This window comes from Magallana gigas, chromosome 3 (genome assembly GCF_963853765.1).
Source record: "Magallana gigas chromosome 3, xbMagGiga1.1, whole genome shotgun sequence".
In the NCBI taxonomy this organism is placed as follows: domain Eukaryota; kingdom Metazoa; phylum Mollusca; class Bivalvia; order Ostreida; family Ostreidae; genus Magallana; species Magallana gigas.
In genome coordinates, this window is record NC_088855.1 from 29,878,812 (window position 1) to 29,901,972 (window position 23,161).

At 32.7% G+C, this 23,161-nt stretch overlaps 2 protein-coding genes across 3 annotated transcripts; one reads left to right on the forward strand and one right to left on the reverse strand.

The window, feature by feature from the left end:
• Nucleotides 1–519: 519 nt before the first annotated feature.
• On the reverse strand, nucleotides 520–15,194 carry LOC105346726 (integrin beta-3). Of its 2 annotated transcripts, XM_011455436.4 has the most exons (23): nucleotides 15,064–15,194; nucleotides 14,612–14,703; nucleotides 12,449–12,547; nucleotides 11,287–11,368; nucleotides 10,871–11,005; nucleotides 10,356–10,446; nucleotides 7,426–7,510; nucleotides 6,982–7,068; nucleotides 6,027–6,110; nucleotides 5,763–5,840; nucleotides 5,437–5,643; nucleotides 4,894–4,979; nucleotides 4,693–4,741; nucleotides 4,217–4,369; nucleotides 3,839–3,975; nucleotides 3,425–3,546; nucleotides 3,143–3,252; nucleotides 2,839–2,925; nucleotides 2,610–2,742; nucleotides 2,199–2,273; nucleotides 1,807–1,851; nucleotides 846–1,015; nucleotides 520–718 (listed from the first exon to the last, which is right to left on the reverse strand). In XM_011455436.4, the coding sequence occupies exons 1-23, from the start codon at nucleotides 15,113–15,115 to the stop codon at nucleotides 638–640; spliced, it is 2,340 nt and encodes a 779-aa protein (XP_011453738.3). In that variant the 5' UTR covers nucleotides 15,116–15,194; the 3' UTR covers nucleotides 520–637. The 2 variants fall into 2 exon arrangements, with proteins under 2 accessions (XP_011453738.3, XP_065935253.1); XM_066079181.1 differs by lacking the exon at nucleotides 6,982–7,068.
• Nucleotides 15,195–21,114: 5,920 nt separating this feature from the next.
• On the forward strand, nucleotides 21,115–22,868 carry LOC117692512 (acetylcholine receptor subunit alpha-1-B). Its single transcript, XM_034480584.2, has one exon. It carries the CDS (start codon nucleotides 21,208–21,210, stop codon nucleotides 22,582–22,584), a length of 1,377 nt encoding a protein of 458 aa, XP_034336475.2. The 5' UTR covers nucleotides 21,115–21,207; the 3' UTR covers nucleotides 22,585–22,868.
• Nucleotides 22,869–23,161: the final 293 nt, after the last annotated feature.

Consider the following 23,161-nt stretch of genomic DNA (forward strand, 5'->3'; position numbering starts at 1 on the left):
CCCCCTCCTCGGTTTAGGATTTTCAGGATTTTGGAAAGTAACCTTTTTTTTTGTTGTCAAGATTTTTCGGATGAGTCTGCCCCCCCCCCCCCCCCCCCCCCATTCTCAAAAACGATGCTTCGTTCAGATAACAAGAATAGTAATATTATGCAACGTAACAATGTATGCTGTTTATATACTTATATGTACATGCATTCTGTATCTTCGAAGACATTTAAACATGTTAGACCGACAAGGTTTATTAACGCAGTTGGTTGATTAAAATAAACGTATGCTATATAAATTAAACTGAAAATACAAAACGATATAAAAAACGAGAGTTAATGCGATCTACAAAGTGTTATGTTTATATGGTTACATGTAAATATGTTATATCATCTAATAAAATTTCAAATTCGCGCGTCTAGATATACACGCATGAAATGATATTTAGCAAGCAATAAAATAAGTTACTGTTAGTGTTTACATAATGCTTTATAAAATAAGTTACTGTTAGTGTTTACATAATGCTTTATAAAATAAGTTACTGTTAGTGTTTACATAATGCTTTTTAAAATTATTTTACATTCAATTGCAAACTTTCTTTTAAGAATTCAAAGGAACTTCTGCAGTTTAAGCTGCCTTTCTCCAAGATATCTTAACTGCTTTCTTCAACATTGGCTTCACGCAGGGGGTTTTCGAAACTCGTTATACATTCTTTGTAGATTGGATTTTCAGTCTAAAAAACAAAGCTTTTTTTTTAAATATACTTTCACATCTTCATACATCTTTCATGTTTCATTTATTGAATTTTAATTTTATGCGTAATGCTCAAGTCAAATTATTGATTTTTAATTTAAAGGTACCGTTTCCCAAGCCGGGTTCTTCAAATCGTGTTCGAACTTTGAATATTCCATATTATCATAAAACATGGTAAGGAGTTTCCAGATGAGAATACACAGGAGGACTATCAGCACGACAGCCCCTGACACACTGGCCCCAATAATCAGCGGGTCGGGCGGGCTTGGGGGACACTCTGACGAAGAATAGGCATATACAAAGGTACTATAGTTTCAATAAGTTAAATGTCAGTTTCATGCTTATGATTTTTTAATTGTTGGTCAATGATTATTTTATAATAAAATAATTACAATTTTTTTTTTTTACAATAAGTCAAGTACGATTTCTTATTCGATATGTCTTATCAATGAACATTTTATTTTGTGGATCAACTCAACAACGAAATCCACGAAAATTAAAATCTAACGAATATTGGCTAAATCACAGTAAACGGCTAGGCAATGAACTTTTTATGTCATAGAAAAACCAATATATAACTGAGTTATTTTTTACTACTTAAATAATATGAGCTGCAATTTTCATGTTGAATTTGTTTTTTACAAAAATGTTATTTTCTATCAAAATGACAAAAATATTATGGTTTTAAATTTCTATAAGCCATAATTTTGTGGAAAATGCCACCAAGAAGTCTTTTAAATTGGACAAAATTGAATTATTGTCATCCTGTACAAAAATTGATCTGCTATATATACATGTATTCCTCAGAAGAGAAATCTTTCTTTTGACAAAAATTATCGATGTTTTCAAATCTTATCATATCATAGAAGTTTGTTACATGCAGACTTATCATACTAGCAGGTTTTTTCAGCAAAATAAAATTCTAAAAAATACAGCTCATTATATTGCTTTAAATGTAATATAGCAGAACCACGATTACATTGTACCTACCTCCAGTTTAAAGGGCGACCCGTTTGTACATAATATGAGTATATATTGTTTTTAAATTAAATCAAAGGGCGACCTCACCTCTCAATGATTTGATTTTTATGATCTGTTCATTTTCAGAATCGTCTGTAAATATACAGAAAAATTGATTCATTGAGTATATGTAGGAAAACATAAGTGTAAATATTGGACTTACATGTAACTTAATGTAACATCTTAAATTGAGGAAGACACTTTAAAAACATTAAACCATTATGATAATACAAAAACTTTGATATTTTTCACAGGGTTGAGCTGTCAACTCAAATACAATAAAAAAAAACCTTATATGTAATAAAAAAAAGGAAAATACAATTTCTGGAATGTCGATACATTATTGTTGAAAGTAAATCAATTCAAAAATACAGTAATTAATTTGGTTTTAAACAATTATTAATTTTTTGAACATTTTACAAAGTACTAGTACCACTTACGGACATTGAACTTGATGATGCATCCAAATCTGTCTCGTAGGACACAACCCGTTATGGTCAGGTCTTTACTAAATGCTAAAGTATGGACATTTATATCAAATCAGATGCTCACATGTTTACTGTTTACGAAAGATATACATGTGCATATAAGCAGACACAAAATCGGGTTTTTTTTAAAATACTAAGCTGGGTGGAAGTGGCCATTTTGATTTGACTATATTAATCTTCTTTAGAAGAAGAGCTTTGAATTAAGATTTAGGAAGATATTTAATTTTTACAGCAAATACATTAGATTTCCCCCCCTAAATAATAGTTTGTGGCTAAAATCATATCTTTATATTTAAGTAAGAATCTGATCTGACCTCCTTGATTCTTACCTTTATCGTTTAAAAAAAAACCCTGGATACTTACATGCTTCCTGTAAGAGAGAAACGATCTCAACATTCTTACATCTTTGATCACATATGCTCTGATTGTAAAGTCCCTGGTTAAATCCAGCGCATTCAACACAATTGTACTGAATTTCACAGATTGCAGGACAGTTCTGTAAATTCAGTTCAATGCAAATATAAATTAATCAACTAACACAAATATTTTCACAAGGGTTCATCATGGTGCTGTAAAAAATCCTTAAGTTTACCTTGCATCGCTCGCAATGGTTTCCTGTAAATCCTGCGCTGCAAATACATTCTCCACATTCACAAATGCCATTTTCTGAGCAAAGAGTCTAAATCAAACAAAAACATGCTCTAAGATTCCTACATCAAAAAATATATTTTATCATACATTTAGTTCTAGTAAATAAAAACCACTCAACAGTATGCAAAAACATCAAACAAGTACTGCTCATGCACGCTCCAAGCAGTTCATTGTCACATTGTCAAAGACTATAATTGAGGTAAGTGGTGTGAATTAAGATGCAGGTAGCTTTATTCATCACTTACATTATTTTCGGTCATACACATGCCCGTGGATGTCGAACATTCGCAAGTCTCCCCGGTAAAATTCGAATAACAAGCGCATTTTCCACAGTCACAATTGCCATTAGTTGGTCCTTAGTGTTAAAATTTGAATAAATTTTTTAATAAAGATTTCTTTTGAAACTAATTGTGGAGGAACATGTGTTAATTTTACAATAACATCTAGTCTTTTTAATTGATGTACAGATAGATACTTGAATTAATGCCATAATTTATTAATTATATTAATTCAAGATCAAAACTTACCACCACATAACAAACCATTGTAAGAGCGACAGTTCCGGTCACTACATTCACACTTTTCTCCGTCGAAACCCGGAGAACATTCACATTTTCCACACGTGCAGTTTCCGACACCGCTGCAGATTCTGAAAGAATATTTGGGGAGGGGGATATTGAAAAAATATATGATTATTTGTACATAGTAACTAAGAACACATTTGTCCTTTTCATCCAATTTTAGCCCATTTTCAACAATAAACGTTTATCTTTAAGCCTAAAACTTAAGGTCACATTATCAATCAAATTCAATTATGTATAAATAAAAAAAACCAAAAATTGTAATTTTCCTTTGCATAAGAAGACATGTTTAGGGGTTATAGCTCTTTAACTGTTTGGATCAAATATCATATTAAGGGCGATGTAATTTAAATCATCTACCCTTGTTCTGTACCACACGCCTCTGCCACGGACCCCCTCTCGTCACAGTCACACCTCTCTCCGGCCCACCCAGGGTCACAGATGCAGATCCCACACTCGTATCGTCCTCTCCCATTACACTTCGAACTTTTAGGTTCCTATATACAGTAATAGGCATTTCGATAGTGCTTCGTTTTTTATTGTCATTCTATTTACTACCATATATATTTCGTTCATGTTAGAAAAAATTCATAACACTTGTACATTCTACGAACAGAAAATACTGCGTACAAGTAGAAATCAAATCAAATCTGGTTTTGCACAATTTGTCATGATACACACTATATGCACAATTAGTTTTTTAAAGGCATTTTACCTCAGTGATACTTGACTTCTTACCGCTTCCGGTTCCATTTGACAATCACAGCCACACGCATGTTCCAGGTCTACAGTGACCCGCTCATCCAACCCCTCTGGAAATATCGCAAAGGAACTGTTTCTCTCCTCGGGGCATGTATTTAGGTTAGATTGAATGGAAGCGTCAAAAGTAAGCTATGTAATTAATAAGGTTTTTTTTTCTAAAGATGATATTAGAAGGCCGGATGCTCATTATATCATCCATCAGATCTTCATGTACTTTAAAATTTTAATTTTTAGCCATTGACCTTATTATTTAGTAAAGATCCCCATATTTTATTTGAATATTTTTCTATACAGAGATCTTCGTCTCAAAGACTTTTATATAGTCTAAAAATAGCCATCAAGACCATCAAGCCCTCTTTTTTTTTAAATGATAAAAATTGCACATGCACAGTGCTTATATACTTGATCAAAAAAGTATTAATTATTATTATAAAAGTTGTATAAATACTTACTGTTTGATTAAAATTCAAGACCGTGCACAAATTTGTCAGGTTAAAGCGCCTGAAATAAATTTTATACACCTGAAGCAATATTTCAATTAGCATTGTACTACATGTACATTTGTAGAATTTCAAGGTTAGTCCTGGACTTTAAAAGAGAGAGAGAGAGAGAGAGAGAGAGAGAGAGAGAGAGAGAGAGAGAGAGAGATGTACCCATCAGAGTTGCAATCTGAATAAATTTTAAGCATGATTTCCTTCGGAAGAAGACTTGAAACCATCTTCACCGTATCTCGTAATCTCTGAAAAAAAAAGCCATTAGTTCTGGACTACAAAATTTCACTTGGTTTTACTTTTGCCTTGCATTCTTGGTATAATAATTACCCATTTACTTTTACATCTGCATTGCTATTCTTCTCTTAAATTCTTTGAACAAATTGCTTGAACAAAATTGTAAATATGTTTAATATGAAATCGATAACAAAAACTAAAACGTGGAGTAAAACTTTACTACAATTATATACTAATTTTTCAAACATCGTTTTAATGACGAATGTCAAAAAAGTTTAAAAACAATATATTTCCGATTTACTGTTCATTAATCTTCTCTTCAGTCTATTATTACTGAAATCGGGAAAAGTTCATTTACTACTCAAAATGAAATGAAGGTTGCGATTCATATACAGCCGAGGCATCCCATTTTCAATGAGGTGTACATTGGCAAATGAGTGAATTTCTGTTTCAGAAATCAATTCATACCCTATAACTATCGCCGATGATTTGGATGATGTTAGAAGATGTGGTGTCTAATTCCGCCGCAAAGTCAATCCCTCCCGGTAAAGCGGCGGCCAAACTGTTGTAGACGGTGGTTCGAACACGTTCAGACTCATCACCACCAATAACAAACAGGATATTTATGTTGTTCTCCCGTGCTTTCTGTATAATTTGTCCAACTGACGGATAGTCCTAAAAATAAAAACTTTTTTTTTTCAAAACGTGTATCCGCTTTCCCTCTTCCGTGACTCCTAAAACAGATGAATTATTTCATCACGTGACACAAGGTTGGATACTGCTGAACTGGTTACCTGAATCTCTGCTTTGGAGTACTTTCCAGTGCTATCCATATGACACATGCAATCATTGGGTTCTAAAATCCCAGCCAACTAAAATGTAAGTAGAAACACCGATAGTTGCATGGTACATTGTAAGCATCTCAACTTTTATTACGCAGAAATATAAAAATGTTTATTTGGTTATCATATTAAAGATGTTGATTCATTTGGTTATCATATTGAACATGTTGATTCTTTATTGGCTTTTATAGCAAACATCGCGTTGATGATAAATACCCTTCCATCCCCTGCCTGGTGGAATTGAATATCCGAGGCATAAATCACCATTTTTCTGGCTTTGTTTCTCCAACCAATCCTATCCTTTGATCAAATATCAAATATATTGTGCATGCATGGCTATTAAGCAACGTGTTCAAACAAGAGATTTATGCAAGTACACCATACATATCAAATGACATCAAATTACGGAGTTGCGCAACACCGTAAGCTCTCTAATTAACATAAATATAATTACTTTTAGCAACCAGTGGTCTACTGAATTGTTAATATGTCTAAATAAATAATTCAATTTGGTGAATAATCATATATCATAATTTTTCTTTTCAAAATACAAATGACGTTTATTTTCCTTTAAACATTTTAAACTATCATATTTTTACTTCATCTAAATACTTATTAACAGATATTATGTTTTTAGCGAATTGCACTTCTAGAGTCAATCGCGTAACAAAAACATTGTTTCACCATTTATTTATTTCCCACACCATAAAACAAACGCTTTGATAAACTCTGGATAAGTCACACAATTTTACTTTTAAGATTATCAACATCAATTGACAACGACATGTTCAATTGGGATACTAAGATGTGTTCAAACCAAGTGTATTTTATGCAAACAATGAAATATATTCATGTCAACCATTGATTTCAAAAATAAGCACAAGTGTCAAACATGGGTGTTGTTTTCATTCACCACAGAAAGAAACACTAAATGTTACGGACAACATGCATATTTACACGTGTACAAAATTTGTAATTTTTTTGGTACTTATTCATGAAAAGCTTTGGGATTCAGACAGCAGTGACATGTAGGTTTCTCGAGCAAAATTCTCAGAGTTGTGGTAAAAGTAAAACCACATACATGCTTCGTCCTATATATCTAGACTAAAAATCCCCCTGGATTCATATAAATACTGCATGGTGCAAAGACAGGAAAAATAGAATTACTCACCCCACAGACCATGACTTGCATTAATCCGTCCAGCAAACCCTCAGGGAAGTCAAAGTTTCCCGTTGTATTAACTTTACTTAAGGCAACCTAGATTAGACGGAATTTTTGAGATTTTTTAATTGTAAAACTTGTAAAAATCCCTAAAGAAAAAAATATCCACGTGAATTTATGCTTCTTTAGAATATTTGTGTTTATTTCATTTATTTAATAATTATCCTAATAATTGTATGATAATTTTAACTTGAATTTTTGTTCAAATGAAATTTTCTTTATTTGCTTATTTATTCATTTCTTGATTAACATTTACATAAAACAAATCGAGACAAGTGTGCCTTTGAATTGTATTACACCAACAAAAAATCCCCAACAATTATATACTTTAGTTGTCAAAATTGAGCGAGTAAGGGGTGAAGAGACTTTTGCAGACACGATGGAACATATTACCTTGAAATCTTCAACATCCCTAGTAAGGGATAGGCGGTGAATAAAGGAATAAGGTGGATCGCAATTGTTACAAGAGTACATCAGGCTGAAAATGAAGCATGAATATACATTGAAAATAATGCAATATTACAACAAATAGCGAATTACAATGTGTCAGATAGTTATGCCAGTGCTGTTTTGACATTTTTGAACACATACAGTTTCCACCAAAATCGTTTAAATTCCTATTCCTGTTCCTGTTATAGATTCTGTAGAAAAACTTTTATCCTATTGTCAATAAGATTCCAATAGGATTTTAGGAAAATAATACAGGATTTTCTCCATGGTTACATTTTAAAAGAATTGGCTTGTCAACCAATTTTCCTCTATGAAATTAAAACTGACTTTATGACAGTGATTGCTTTATGTTTTAGATAGTTTAAATTAGGGGGCACAACTTTATAATGTGGCTTCAAAGTATATAAGATTTGCTATTTTTTAGCCTTGGTAACCTAACAACGGTTACCCCAAGCTTTGAGTGATTTTTTGCGTTTTACACATAGCTTTGTTCGTGTATGAAATATAAAGAAGCATGGCCAGACCTTTATATAAACCTTTGATTCTTACATATAACTGATATTAGTATTTCATTATTAATATCTTCGTCTTAACCATTAAGACGTCATTGATATCGTCTAAACATTACCAAGAACATCTAATTACTGATCATTTATCCATTGAATAAAAGTTCGATATTAGGTAAATATATATCTCACTTGGCAATGGTTTATTTTATTTTTTCTTAAAGAAATGTACATATATATAATTAAAAATTTGCTGTAGCTTTTTAACAGTTGGAAATAATAAATCAAATCACTAAACATATTTGAAAAAAAAAAATATTCCACATATTGACAGAATGCTATAAAAAATTAAAAAATTATTGCATCACATAAATTTTTATGATTAGTTTGAATTTGTGTTCAACATGAACGTTTGCCTTTCCAACATCATTAGACGTTTAGGTTTTTAGACGGGGTCACGTGACCCCGTCTATTAGTTTACTGTCAGCCGAAGTCTCAAACCGGAAGGCACGCGTAGAACACATGAATTGAATCTGCGCGTAAGAAAATAGTGCAGAAAGTTTTCATGCATTTCAGTAAATATATATAATAAAAACACGCATTAAATCTTTTTAAGTCCTCTTGTATAAACCAAATTTTATTTAGAAAATAAACAAATAGTTTTATTGATCAAAATATTCTTGCTCGGGTTCAAATGTAGAATGAGTTACATAACTGAATGCACAACGCCTTTGACGATTCAGTTGGTGTACAAGCTCATTTATCAATAGATGAGGTTGAAGGTTGAATCGAAAGTAAAATTCCCAAACGCAATGTGCCATTTTTGAAAAGTCGTGATTTTTTTTTTTGACAATCTTTCACCTGAATACTACCGAACTTCATGCGCAGGCTGAAGTTAAAATTAGAACGGATTATACAAAGATGTCTTTCATATTAAAAGATGTCTTACATATTAAATAGGTGTTTCATTGGCTTCCAGTCTACTTGCGGTATGACTGCTGTTCGTCTCTGAAGGAATTTTGTACATAGAAAATAAAAACAAGTCTGAATTTGCCTTCTCGTTCGTTGGCTCTTTAATTAATTAAACTGGATTTAAATTTTGAACAATGGACGGTAAGCAAAATCTGTATACATGTAGATTATACATTTTGGGTGACGAATACATCAAATAAAATATACAATCTTATCGATTGAAGAATCAAGTTAAATGTTAATGTTCATGTTGTCCGGTTTAGTTGGAATCAGGCTTGGGGTGAATTACATTGTAAAGTAATCCATTACATTACCATTTTTCATGAATTAGGGCATTAAATTATCATTACCATTACTTCATTTTCTTGAAGTAATGCATTACATTACCATTACATGAGTAAAGCAATGCATTACCATTACCATTACTTTGTGAAAAGTCAATAAGTTTTAAAAAAGTAATTTAAAAGCTATATAACGAGTTTTTGTAGATGTTTCATAAATAAAACATTCTTAAACATATTGACAGGTTCATGTTCAATATCAGGTTCAAATTTAATGACTTATACAAGATTCCTGTTGCACTTGTAGTGCTCAAAGTAAGGTTAGTCCCGTAACATTTACACGCTAATTGCGGAGTTGCCAATCTCTGTTATGTATGTCTCTGATTTTCGGAGAATGATTTTTAATTAACGGAGCGGTTGTATCGTAATTCGTGTAGGTGATGTTCGAGTTTACACAAAAAAGTAGTAAGTGGCAAACGGACCTATTAATTTTGCATGAATCGCTGCAAGAAAATCGTGTCAGATAAGTCGGTCTAAAAAATCAAAATGGCGGTTGTGACAAACCTTTTTATTGTTAGAGTACTTGGAATCTTATTGTAAAAAGAAATTTTTCTAACGTCAGGTGCCTGTGTTTGTTATCAGTATACAAATATTAACTTTGTTTGTTAATTCAGCAGTTTGAGAGTTTTCGAGGTTTTCATAAACCTTGTATAACGGATACCGTCCGACTTGTGGATATTCTCTGGGATCACAAAATTGAATAAATCTAATGATTTAAATTATCTTCCTTGATATAGTTGTTTTGATTTTCCCAGTTAGTAGTAATTTTTAAAAAATTCATTTTACATAAAATACCGTTGTGTCAATTTTCTACAATTATGAAGGCCGGGATTGAGTAAAAATTAGGCAAAGTACAAAGTATCAGACAATTGCAAAAAAGCCGTATTAACGTAGATTAAAGAAACTAATTCAAACTCATAATTTTTGGAAGCATATTCGAGGAAATCAAGTACAATTACAAATTAAAACTTTCAAGACCCCGTTTTTCAGTACTCTCAGTACTTTGATTAATGCACGTTGTTACAATTTCCTTGAAAACGTTATATTAACTTACCCCTTTGGGTCAGTAAATGGCAAAATGTTTTTCTCCATGGAAGTACCAAGACCAAACCGGAAGTCAGTAGTTAGCAATGAAATGTCATCAGCTTTAACAACAGACAAACAATGTTTATTTTTTGCACCCATCAAGATCACTTTTAGAACACTAACAGTTTCAGGGGGGAAAATTCAATAAAAATTAAAATCATAATTTGATTGATTTGCTCTGCAATGTCTTTTCTTCTACGTTAAATGATATACATGTATTATGCAAACCAAAAGCTTTAAACTTCTTATTTATTTAAAAAATACATGTAAATAACCAAAATTAAAAAAAGAGACTTTTAGTTCTCCAAAACCTTAATTGTCTAGTCTAATTTTTTCAGAATTTGTTACAATAAACATATAAAAACAAAACTAGTATCTCTTGTGTCATTTCCATGGGTTTTCATTGAATAAATCACATTGAATTGAACTAAATTGTTCTTTATATCTTAATAATGAATTTGTACTTATTATAGAAATAGTTACCAATACTGTTGGCAAGCTCGTTGAGACGTTGAATTAGAAACCTCATTGTGTAGGAGGGGTCGTTTAAAAAGTACACATCCAGTGGAAAATTACGAGCAATTTTATAATAGATTGGAAGCCTAACTTCGGCATCGTCTGAAAATGCCAACATTAGAATAGAATAAGGACACAACAATTTCCTGACATTAAAATTCAACATTTTGCTGTTAAAAGATTGGTTCAAATATCATACTGTATCTAACTCAAGTCTCATGTATAATCAAATTGTCTAAATCAATGACAACTTTCAACATTGATTGCAGTGAAATTACCAATTACAACCATTTTTCTCATATGAACCAAGAAAAAGTTCGTTTATAGTATACATTCACAGATCGTTTCGTAAGTGAGTTTAATCTAGCCCTTGAATAACGCACTAGGTGTCAGCTGTATTTTCACCCTCTGTGGCCTTATCTGAACAGCCTCCAATCCCGGTCCCCCATCAGAGAAATCGTCATTCTACGAGTAGATGACATTTTAATTTTTTAATTATATGCCTCGAGCTCAAATCTCAAAGCAGACTAAACGGTTTAGAATTGTTATTACTATTATACTTCACAAAAATAATGAGTCAAGAAAACTAGCATTTCGCGAAATTACATGACTGTTGACAAATTTTTAACTTATTCAAGTTAAATTCCGTTACAATCAATTCTATTTTTGCTTCGGTATGAAACACTTCAACGCGGAGTAGAACATATGGTGGCATATCTCTGCCCCTTGTGTGCAAGTTATTTTTCTATTAATGATGTGGACATGCAAGATAAATATGTTGACATGCAAGATAGTTATGTCAATATGCAACATAACTATGTTGACATGCAAGAAAACTGCAATCAAATAAGAGTTATAAAAAATCTCAAATATCGCCAACATGTGACATTTAAGATGTTAGATACGCTACCTATTGATGTCAACATGTACCTTATTTATGTTAACATGCAACTTCTTTATGTCGACATGCAACTTATTTATGTTAACATGCAACTTCTTTATGTCGACATGCAACTTAGTTATGTTAACATGCGACTAAGTTATGTTGACATACAACTTATAAGTTGCATTTCAACATATTTATCTCGCATGTTAACATAACTAAGTTGCATGTCAACATATTCATCTCGCATGCCAACATAAGTAAGTTGCATGTTGACATAAATAAGATGCATGCTTACATAAATAAGTTGCATGTTGACATAAATGTTAACATAAATAAGTTGCATGTCGACATAAAAAGTAGCATCTAGCATATTGGATGTCACAAGTGGGCGATATTTGAGAATTTTTGAGATTTTGTATAATTCTTATCTGATTGCAATTTTCTTGCATGTCAACATAGTTATATTGCATGTTGACATAATTATCTTGCATGTCAACATATTTATCTTGCATGTCGACATATTTGATGGAAAAATAACTTGCACACAAGGGGCAGAGATATGCCACCATAAGAACAAGAAGGATTGGTCTGATTTTAAATGCATTTGAGATGTTTAGATAGGAAAAAGTGGAAATAATTCAAATATTTGATTAAAACACCTGTGTAACGGTGATGCGAGATGGCTCTCTCTTCACTATGTTGGTGCATCCATCTCCAATCATCTTCTCCAGACTGTCGCATCGGTTTAGTTTGTAGTCCTTTAAGTCATTTTGATATTTAAATTTTACATGTACTAGAACATTGTCAAAATATTCAAATTTTTCAATATTTTTGTGAAGATCTTGTATGTGAACCTAAAATGAAAATCATCGATGCTTTTTCTCAGATCATGCACACTAAGAATGCACTCTTTTTTTTTAAGTTTTCATACTTAGATTTTAAACCACTGTCCCTTTGCTTGATATTGAGCCGCTCATGTACAAACATTTAACATAACCATTCGCATGTAATATCACTTGGAAGTTATCATTTATGCATATTCCCTGTAAGGTAGCATATTTCTGCAATTTACATACAATGAAGCATGTCAATATGGACATGTAAAATAATTATACCTACATGCATGTCACGAATCTTTTTAGAAACGTCATACATACACAATGCAACATCAGTATTATAATATGTTAACATACGAGTAAAATATGTTAACACGCAAGATATCTTTGTCAACATGCGAGCTTATAATGTCAACATGCGATAAAATTTATGTCATCAAACGAGTATTTTTATTATCATATGGAAATGAATAAGTCGAATGTCCAAATAGTTATCTGGCATGTTGACATAAATATATTTGACAAATTAATTTGCATGTTGACATTAGTAATTTACTTAAAAATAAAATCATTTTGCATGTTGACATAACTATCTTACATGTTAACATAATAAACCCACTCTTTGACACAAATAAGTCGCCTGTCTTAAACATCTTTTAAAATAAAGTGCATGTTGACGTCGTTAAAATATCACAAATAAAATATTATGTTGCATCTTGCCTTAGTTGTCTGTATGGCATAAGTGGTTTTACCTACATGTATATCTAAATCACATTTTCAAAAATACAATAGATAAATAAAAAATAAATAAATTAATAGCTCTTTGCATGAAAACACTTTTCTCTGAATGTAGAAAACATATTTTGCATGTTTACAATATTTATTTATCGTGCATTGGAGAGGGGGGGGGGGGATAATATAACACCATATCCTTGCTGCTGTTTTGACCAGATATTCTAAACCTCTATTGCATAGTAAACAACTTTTTTCATTTATTATGTATAATTTTAGGATAGCCTATGTCGTGAACATTAACAATACATTTGGCCTTTACAAGATTTACAAGTGGTTCATCATTCCACATCCGATATGCGTTTTTTCCACGGAGCTTCCGTTGGCTGTAATACATGTTGTTTAAATTTGATGTAGATACATAGTGCGATACGAAATGGATGTTATATAATCTAATATCAGGAAATTAGTAAAAGGAGTTTCCGACACACAGAAAAAAATCGGTTCATGCATTACAATCCCATAATAGTGTCATGTGAATTTTTTTCCATATATTAAAAAAAACAATTTATAGCTAAATATTCCACTTCATGGTCTTAAACAATAAAATTCTTTATGCTTTGAATTCGTATTTGTGTATCTTAACGGCATTTGACTATCCTTATAAGTATTAACGCATTTTGACAAGTATAGAGGAAAAGGTTCCGAACTTTTAAACAAAAATCTATGATGAGTGATCTGAATCTTTCTTTCAATGACATAACCTTGATATTCTAATAAATCAGATATTCGGGGGGGGGGGGGGGGGGGGGGGGGGGAGGGGATTCTTAACTCTATACAAATGACATACATGTATAATTCTAAAGCAAATAAAAGCTTCAACTAGAGGAATCAAATCATACAAATTGAATACATCTATTTAAAATATAAAACAAAAAAAATTGTTTTAAAAAAAAATTCAGATTGTCGGTACTACATGTATATAATAGAGGCGTGAACCAAAGGAGGCTGGATGCTGTACAAAATTATCCATAAGATATGGCAAACAATTTTAAATATTATATTTTAAGCCATAAGCAGTCAATCATTTAGTAAAGAAAAATTCCAAATATGTTAACTTTAAAATCTGAATGTTTTTTTTTTTATATCTTTCTATAGTGCTCTTCTTCTTAAGGAGATTGAAATAGTCTTAATATGGTCACGTGACCATCCAGCCCTCTTAAAGTGTATATTTTGAATGAATTGCATGCTTACCGGATCCTTGCACCAAGCACAGCCGGAACGAATCAGACATTTACCACACCGAAAACCATTGCAAGACTGGCAGAAAACCAAACCAGGAATGGCTGTTAGAAGAATCGAAGAAAAGGGTATGGTTAGCGAGTCAGTCGAATTAAAACAAATCGTGCATATTGTTGTCTTTGTTAATTATTTGACAGGACATTTATTGATAAATAAATCTTTTTACCCATTAATATTTATAAGTTGAAACCTTTTGACCAATCTAGGGCATATTGTTTTCAACCTTTGAAGACTTAAACATCTATACCATCTAGATATCGCATTTGCATGCAATTTTATAAACATACTATTTGTAATAGCTGCAAACATATGAACTTACTAAGTGGTTATCTTGTTTTCAATTAATATGTAAGAATCAATTAAAAAACAAAATCTAAATTTATAAAAATATGAGTTTAACTTACATATAAATAAAGTTATGATGACCATTTGACAATAAACGCCGAGGAGCGCCATCGTTCATTTGCTCCCTCTCGGTCGTCCAGAGATATCCTCGTAATAACAAGGAAATTGTGGTTCTACTTTGGCAATGCTTCAATGAGCGATTTCAAGGAAGTTTGCTCATAGGAAATAAAAAGCAAATCCTCGTCTTCTTTAGCTAAATTCAAGTTAAAATGTAGTAAGGTCCAAGTCAAAGTGAGAATATGATTTAATTAGGCGATTGTCAAAGGATTATCAAAATAAAATTGCATTGAATCTAAATTTCAGTATATGGTATATGTAGTTGAATGTTGCTTAAAGGTATATGTGGCGTATTTTTTCGTGCTAAGAAATATTTGATTGACTTATTTATTTAAATATGTTATATATATAACGATAGATCTTCACAATAAATTACGCAGTTTATATCAATCGGGTTAAAAGATATAGTAATTAATAAATATTTTTTTTTATAAATATTGTGGGGTCAACAATAAATTCAGCATTTGAATAAACTCCGCCTTAAATCGGTCACGTGATACCACGCTCAGTCTATCACAACAACAATGGCGACGACGAGAAAGATAGGTATACCGTTAAGTTTGACAGATTTGGCAGTGATCGAAAAAAAAAAGACATACTGATAAGGATAGGAACAAAGAGAAGATTGTCATCGGAGACTATGTAGATTGGTGGAATAGGAATTAAAGCCGAACTAACATTAGTTTTTATGTAATGGATAAATAACGAGATAGTGTTGAATAGTTTAGAGAAAACATTCTCTCCGAGGGCCGAAGGCCCGAGGAGGGGATGTTTTCTCTAAACTATTCAACATTATCGAGTTATTTATCTTACTTAAAAAAATTCCCTCACTGGACCTCAGAGAAGCAATGACCCATTCATATATCCAACTGTGCTGTATTACAAAAGCACCTAGCTCATTTATAATTCCAACAGTACCATACACAATAGTCTTACCAAACACACCTTTTATTCATGGACAAGTGAACAGGTGCTCATGTTAAAGAAAACCATTCCGCTGTACTGAGCAGACATAGATTTAGATGATGAATTTTTTAACGCAAAGTATAGAAGTCCAGTTTCGGGAAAGGCACGGATACCGTTTGAATGATATTGTAGACTTGCAATGAGAAAGGAAAAATCAGAATTTTGACGATGATTTGTGAAAAAATTTGATAGGAGTCTTACGAAGTCATAGTGCGACAATATCCCTTTTATTGTTAAAACTAATGAAAAGGAGTGTTATGGTTCAAGGCTCAAAGAGGAAGTCTAAAAGTGTTTATGGAAGTGATGTAATATGTGATCCCAAGTCTATTAAAATTAAGAAAAAGGAAATACATGTATTTCTGCTGAAATTTCATTCGTGGCTTATCGGATGTACGAGTACATGTATGGTTGACAAGATTCTGTGTTATAAATTTGGATTAATGTTGAAATACACGTCTTCAACATTTTGTCATTTTTATTTGTTTGATGCACTGTTGGATACTTGCCTGAATATCCAACTGATGGGCGGTTGGATATTAAAAATATCCAACTGCCCGTCAGTTGGATATTTATATATCCAACAACTGCTGATTGAATAGTGAAAATAAACGTTGACTAAATACAATGGGTGACGTCATAGAAGTTTTTAAACAAGTTTTATGAAGTTGTTGGGGTTTTGCTAGTCAGGTTCGTACGTGCTCCATGTGTTCATGTCTTTACCTTAAAAGTTATAAACCACAAGTAGATTTTCGTTTAGAGGAAATTTTGAATAAAGAATAAATAAAGTTAACACTCTCAGTACATGCATCCCTAAGGGAGAGGGGGCAACGTTATTCACTCATTTTACCGTGTCGTTGATGCTAAAATCGTGTTTCATCTATATTACACATAATTAGCAATTTATATCGTTCTACATTTAATATTTAATGAATAACGGCAAAATAATGCTTCGGGTATCATCTGGTATAAGAATTATCTAATTTAAGACATGAAATACGTTATTCTTATTTGTAAACAAACTGTTCTTCCATCTTGTTTTCAATACTAAGTTTTCCCGCACTCATGCGCTGTGGCGTTACAAATGGCGAATCACATTAATATTCATCAGACGTGTAGCAAAGTTTAGAGACAAATAACTAAAGGAAGAACATGTTTTACGGGCCAAGAGTTTGAGAAACGTCTTATATTAAGAAGCATGATGTAAATTTTTCCTCAAACTCATGTCAAAAATTTTACTCCAAATACGCCACATATACCTTTAAATTTGTAAATCGAACGGAAATTTAATTGTTGATGGACAAGTTAAAAAGTTTTACTTATAGCTCTAAACAAAGATACAGTTTTAAAAAGTTATAAAAAATATTGTATAGCTAACAATGCTTATTACGGGCCGCCAAAAGGCGGTCCGTTATTTGATATACATTTAGATATTGTAACTGCGTTTCTGCGGGGTAGGTTTTTTTTTATAGAATTAATTTCATGCTTATTTTCATGAATTAAAAGTAAATTTGCATGTAGAAATATGTTTTATGCCTTTAAAAATTATTACATATTTTTTGTTTTACTCGTAAATGTTAAGTAGGGCATAGACTGTCGTGTTAGGCGCATTTTTATGGAGACTATAATCTATTCGGAAAATTTCGGAGTTTTTTTTATTCTTTTCAAAACAATGTATCGGGATGGGTCAATCGCAACTTCTCGGGCCTTTCCGGCAAACTCGGAAAAACACCTCGAATGTATGCTGTCTAGCCGATATTTATTTTAATGGGAAGCGACTCCATTTTGTATAAGATTCTAACATCCGGTGATGTTAATACATTCGAGGTGTTTTTATATATTTTTTTCAACGTCGCACTCAACTTGTTGATCATAAGAGATGTAGTGGTTTATAATAAAGCAATTGTATCGTTCAGTTTATTGCATGCTACATGTGTTACATTAAAGTTTTAAAATTCAGAGAATTTAAAACTATCTATAACAAGATAAATTATTTGTGTTATCAGAGCGACACTTTAGCGACTCGCGAAGATTATTCTATTTTCATTACGTCAGAAAACTTATTTACTCGTTTCGGCTTTACTTAATCTTCTCTTTGTTAACATACGTATCGAAATTCATCTAATTGACTTTATCACCTTTTGGGCCTTTAGTAATCGGTGTCAGCTCGTAGAAGAAATTCTGTGAAATTAGCCCGCTAGCATTTAAATCATGAAAGTATCCTGATTGGTCAATGAGAGCAATTCCAAATTAAGGCGGATGGTTGGTGAATTTACTTAATTCACTTTCCATCCGAGTTTAAAGAATAAAGAACTTGTTTTAATTTTACGGAAATGTTTCTCTTTTCCATTAGCAACCAGTAGAAAGCCGAGTGGCATCCTACCAAGCTATTCCTCAACTTAATCATATTCACAAATAGAGAAAATCTCTGTGTGAAACATGTACCAAGGGTAACAATGGATATTATTATACTTTCATGTTAAATACTGAAATCTGATTGGTTTAGACGCAGTTGGCAATCCGTTCTATTACCCTCAGCGTTAGCAACACGCTTGGCAACGGGTAACACAACGAATTGTTACATGCGCGAATATTATGCGCGTACGGTTCGCCGTAGAATTCACATCCTTTCTATATAAAACCAGTAAAATTTTCTTTAAAAATAAGACATTCAGTATAATAAAATAAATAGTGCCTGTTTGGGAGGGTAACTGTTGAAATTGACACCCCTCGAAAACCATTGTCAACCTCCGCTTCGCGTCGGTTGACAATAGTTTTCTCGGGATGTCAGTTTCAACAGTCACCCTCCCAAACTGGCACTATTTATATAGTGTCAACCCTCGTTAACCTCGACAATATTTTACTATGCTACATATTGGATGTTGTAAACTGCAATTTTTTTTTGCAGGGTTTTATGTTTGCATTCAATCAATCTATAGTTTAAATACTTTTGCACTGCCAGTTCCTTCAAATACTATAAAATCAACGACTCAAGACAAGAACTGATCATGAAGTGAGGCAATGCATTAAAAATAATAAAGTTAAACGAGACTTACCTGGAATGTGAAGTTTGACTGTAATTTTTCACTGTTGTTTTCTTAACAGGGGGAGGCGAACTACAAGTACTCATACTCCGCCCGCGTTTTCTCGATGTGTCCCCCTTTACTTTGCGATCTCAAGTCCTGAAGTTCTTTCTGAACTTCTGTGAGCTTGCTCATGAAAATGTCAAACATACCGTTCGTGGACATTTTCGACTTGGATTGCGTCGTGTGCCTTTGCACGTTGCGTTCCTCATCCTGACCTGCATCGTCGTCAACCTGATCGACAATGTCCAAACTGTCGGACTCTCGCATGTACGACGTCCCCGGCTCATTAGCCATGTTAAAAAATACAGGTTTAGCGATAAATCAATGTTATCTGAGTTTAGGAACTGCTTATTTCTTCACACCACATGGCATGAAGAACTTCAAGAAGCAAAATGGCGCCTTGTAGCAGTGACGTCACTGATAACAGGTCCAGCGCATCATGATCAACACGTGTTGAACGTAGTCGTATGTGCTAAAAAAGACTCCCACATGGGAAAATCAAATAGAACATATGTTCTACAATAGCAATGTTGCTATGATAACTCACCGGTAACGTTACCAGTGAAAATTCATTAGAAAAATCCAAAAAGAAAAGACATAAAATACCCGCGTCTGAACTATTGAAAGACACAAACTTCTATGATTACGTGACCTTGAACTTCATCTCATTTGATCCCTACGTCTCTCAGTGGGGAAAAATTGAAATTTTAACACCATGAATTTCACAATAATCACAATTAAAGGAAAAGAAGTGGATGGTCCAGACATTGTAAAACATTTCAGCTCTGTAAAACGTCTTCCAAAGTAGGTAGTGTTGAACTCTATTTTAAAGGAACTCATTTTGCTCTTCAAACGTGATGTTTTGATATTGGTGCATGCATTCATAGAATTATGATATATAAGACTGAGACAGGCAAACAATGAAATTTATCAGAAAAAGATTTCTGTTCTATGAAGTAAAAACGTATCCAGTTACGTGCATATTTTGAACAGGACGACATTATAATATTGTAAAAGCATTCATGTCTTCTAAATTAGTATTTCTTACAGCTCTATTTTTTTTTGGTAATTAAAAGAGTTAATTACAATTTCATACCATAAAAATTTCAAACATGCGTATAGTTTAAAAATACTACTACATCATAGTATCGCCGTGAAACTCTTTCATAGTTATTAAACTTGCATGATTATTTACAGGCTGTTTTATGCACGTTTTAACGTCGTGGACAACTTAAACCATACCTCTTCTTAGGATAAAAAAAACCCCCTAAAGTGTATACTGGATCGAATAAACACCTGTGCTAATTGTGTTGACACTCTAAACTTTATATATATATATATATATATATATATATATATATATATATATATATATATATATATATATAAATGAGTATAGGTATTCAGTGGTTAAAATAGCGTTCGATTACAATCCTCAAAGCCCATGCCTTCTGTAACAGTATTTAAACTGTTTTTAATCAATTAATTCTCCATCACAATGCTCCTAAACCAATTGTCATTAGTATCTTTAGATTAAAGACAGTGAATGGATATCAAATAAAACTCTCTTTTATTATTGATCATCGATAGGTCTTCCTGGTAGATTATTTGGCTTTATTCTGGTAAGTTTTATACATCTGTTTGTATTTCCTCTTCAAGTCAAACATAAATATTTTTTGACCAACACTTTAAGTAAATAACTCTCTTGTCGACAAGGAAATTCCCTGCTCTGCTGTGCTCTCGTACAGGAAGGTTCGGCATCTGATTTTGATATTAGCCGTATGTATATTTTTTTTCATTAGGGAATAGGCCATTTATTTAAAACGGTATTTATAATAATAGTTGTGTATAACTGAAATAATTGTGGCGCTTTCCACATTTTACAAACTCAAGTTAAGTCAATTTTCTATTTGTAAAATATTAACAAAAAATATGAAATTCATTTCTCTGTTTTAATATCTTTATCCTAATTATTCTTCAGGTTTGATGTCAAACAAACGAACATAACTGGCAGTACTGGTGCACAGTCCTGAGAGGATGTCTAATATTCTGGAAGTTATATTTCTTTCTTTGATACTGATCCACAATGGCGAAACCGCCGATAGGGTAGACATAGAAAATCTTTACAATAACCTGATACTAGGCGGAACAATCCCGGAACTTCTTAAGAATATCCGACCCTCCGTCCACACCAAAGTAACGGGCTCCCTAAGTCTCCTCTCCATCAGTGGCTTGGATGAAATATCTGGGACATTTTCAGTGATGGTCACCTTAACTTTGCAGTGGAATGACGATAGACTCACCTGGGATCCTTTGAAATACAAGGATCTCAAAAGCCTGCTTGTCCCCATATCAAAGATATGGACGCCGTCAATAATAATGAGGAATTCTGCGACGAAAGTGAAAACTTTGGGCTTGGAAAATAACGTAGTCACTGTTCATTATGACGGAAACGTTCAACTAACTATCGGAGACTTTTTGGAAACTATCTGCAGCTTCGATGTCACACATTTCCCGTTCGATCGACAAACCTGTGACTTGCTCTTTATTCCTTGGATTTATTCAAACGATTCCGTTGGATTTAAGCAGAGGGTGAAGGACATTGATCTGAGTTTATTCTCTCACAATGGAATGTGGGAAATCATGGACACTAAAGCAGAAGTGCAGTATATCGTACCATCATCAGTTCCTCAGCGAGAGGTGTACGCAGAACTCAAATATTCCATTGAACTGGAAAGACGATATTCGTACTTTGTTTTAACCATCTTCACCCCAGTAACAATGCTACTCTTTCTGAATTCCGCCGTTTTCATTTTACCTATAGAAAGCGGTGAACGTATAGGGTACTCAATCACGTGTCTGCTGTCATTGGCCGTGTTTTTGACATTGACCTCTGAAGTGTTACCAAAGACGTCGGATCCGTTGTCCATGCTATCTTGTTTTCTCATGCTTCTAGTGATGACTTCCGCCGGAATCTGTCTGCTGACGATCATAACCGTTTGGTTGCATTACAAAAATGACAAATCTCCAATGCCGATGTATCTGAAAAAATTCACCTATTGCTTGTTGTGTAGAGGGCGCAAAACCCGGGACGCGAATGATAATAGCAAAACTTCCGTATGTAGAGAAACACCCGTTGAAAATATAAGTGAAGACTCTAAAATCAAAGTATCGAAAAAGTCACGATTTAGCAAAATAATTTCTGTGAAGCATATCAACGAACCAAACATCGTTGATGATGATCATGAGGATTTTTTCAAGAGCCAAAATAACGAAAAACAGTATGCAGATATTACATGGAAGATGTTTGCTGAACTGTTCAATTTCTTGAGTCTTGTTTTTACGCTTTGTATAACTGGAATTTTGGGTTCTCTGTATGTGTTGATTGCAAGAGGAAATCTCTTTTTTGCATAGATCAACAGATCGAAACAGACATCCAAGTACGCACAGTTTAAGTAGGATACCAATACAAGTAATTTGAAAAATTAAAGAACGAACTACAACTGCTGAAATCCCGGTATAGACGCATGTATTTGCTGCATGTATAACTTAAATATTTGAAGTATTTTATTTTCTGATAAAATCAATTGAATAAGTAAGAAGTAGCCATTCTTTGAGTTTTAAATTAAGAGGTGATAAAATTTAAAAAAAAAACAACCAAAAAAAAAAAAAACCCGGGTTTTATGATAGATTTGATCGCGTACCGACCTCACCGATCACCTCATAAAACTCAAAGAAGGGTTGCTTATTCCTTATACATGTATTTATAAAAATTTCAGCAAATGTACGATTAAAGAATTAATTTATTGACATTTTTACGAAATTTCACTTCGTGTAATTATGCGAACACTGCTTCAATGTGTCCCAGCTGTACGTTATTTGACACATATTACACGTATTTAGTACATGAGTAGAAAAACTGAAAGGTGTGCATTTCCAAGTCATAAATAAAATAAAAAAAATATTTTAGCTTAGCACTTTGAACAGCTTT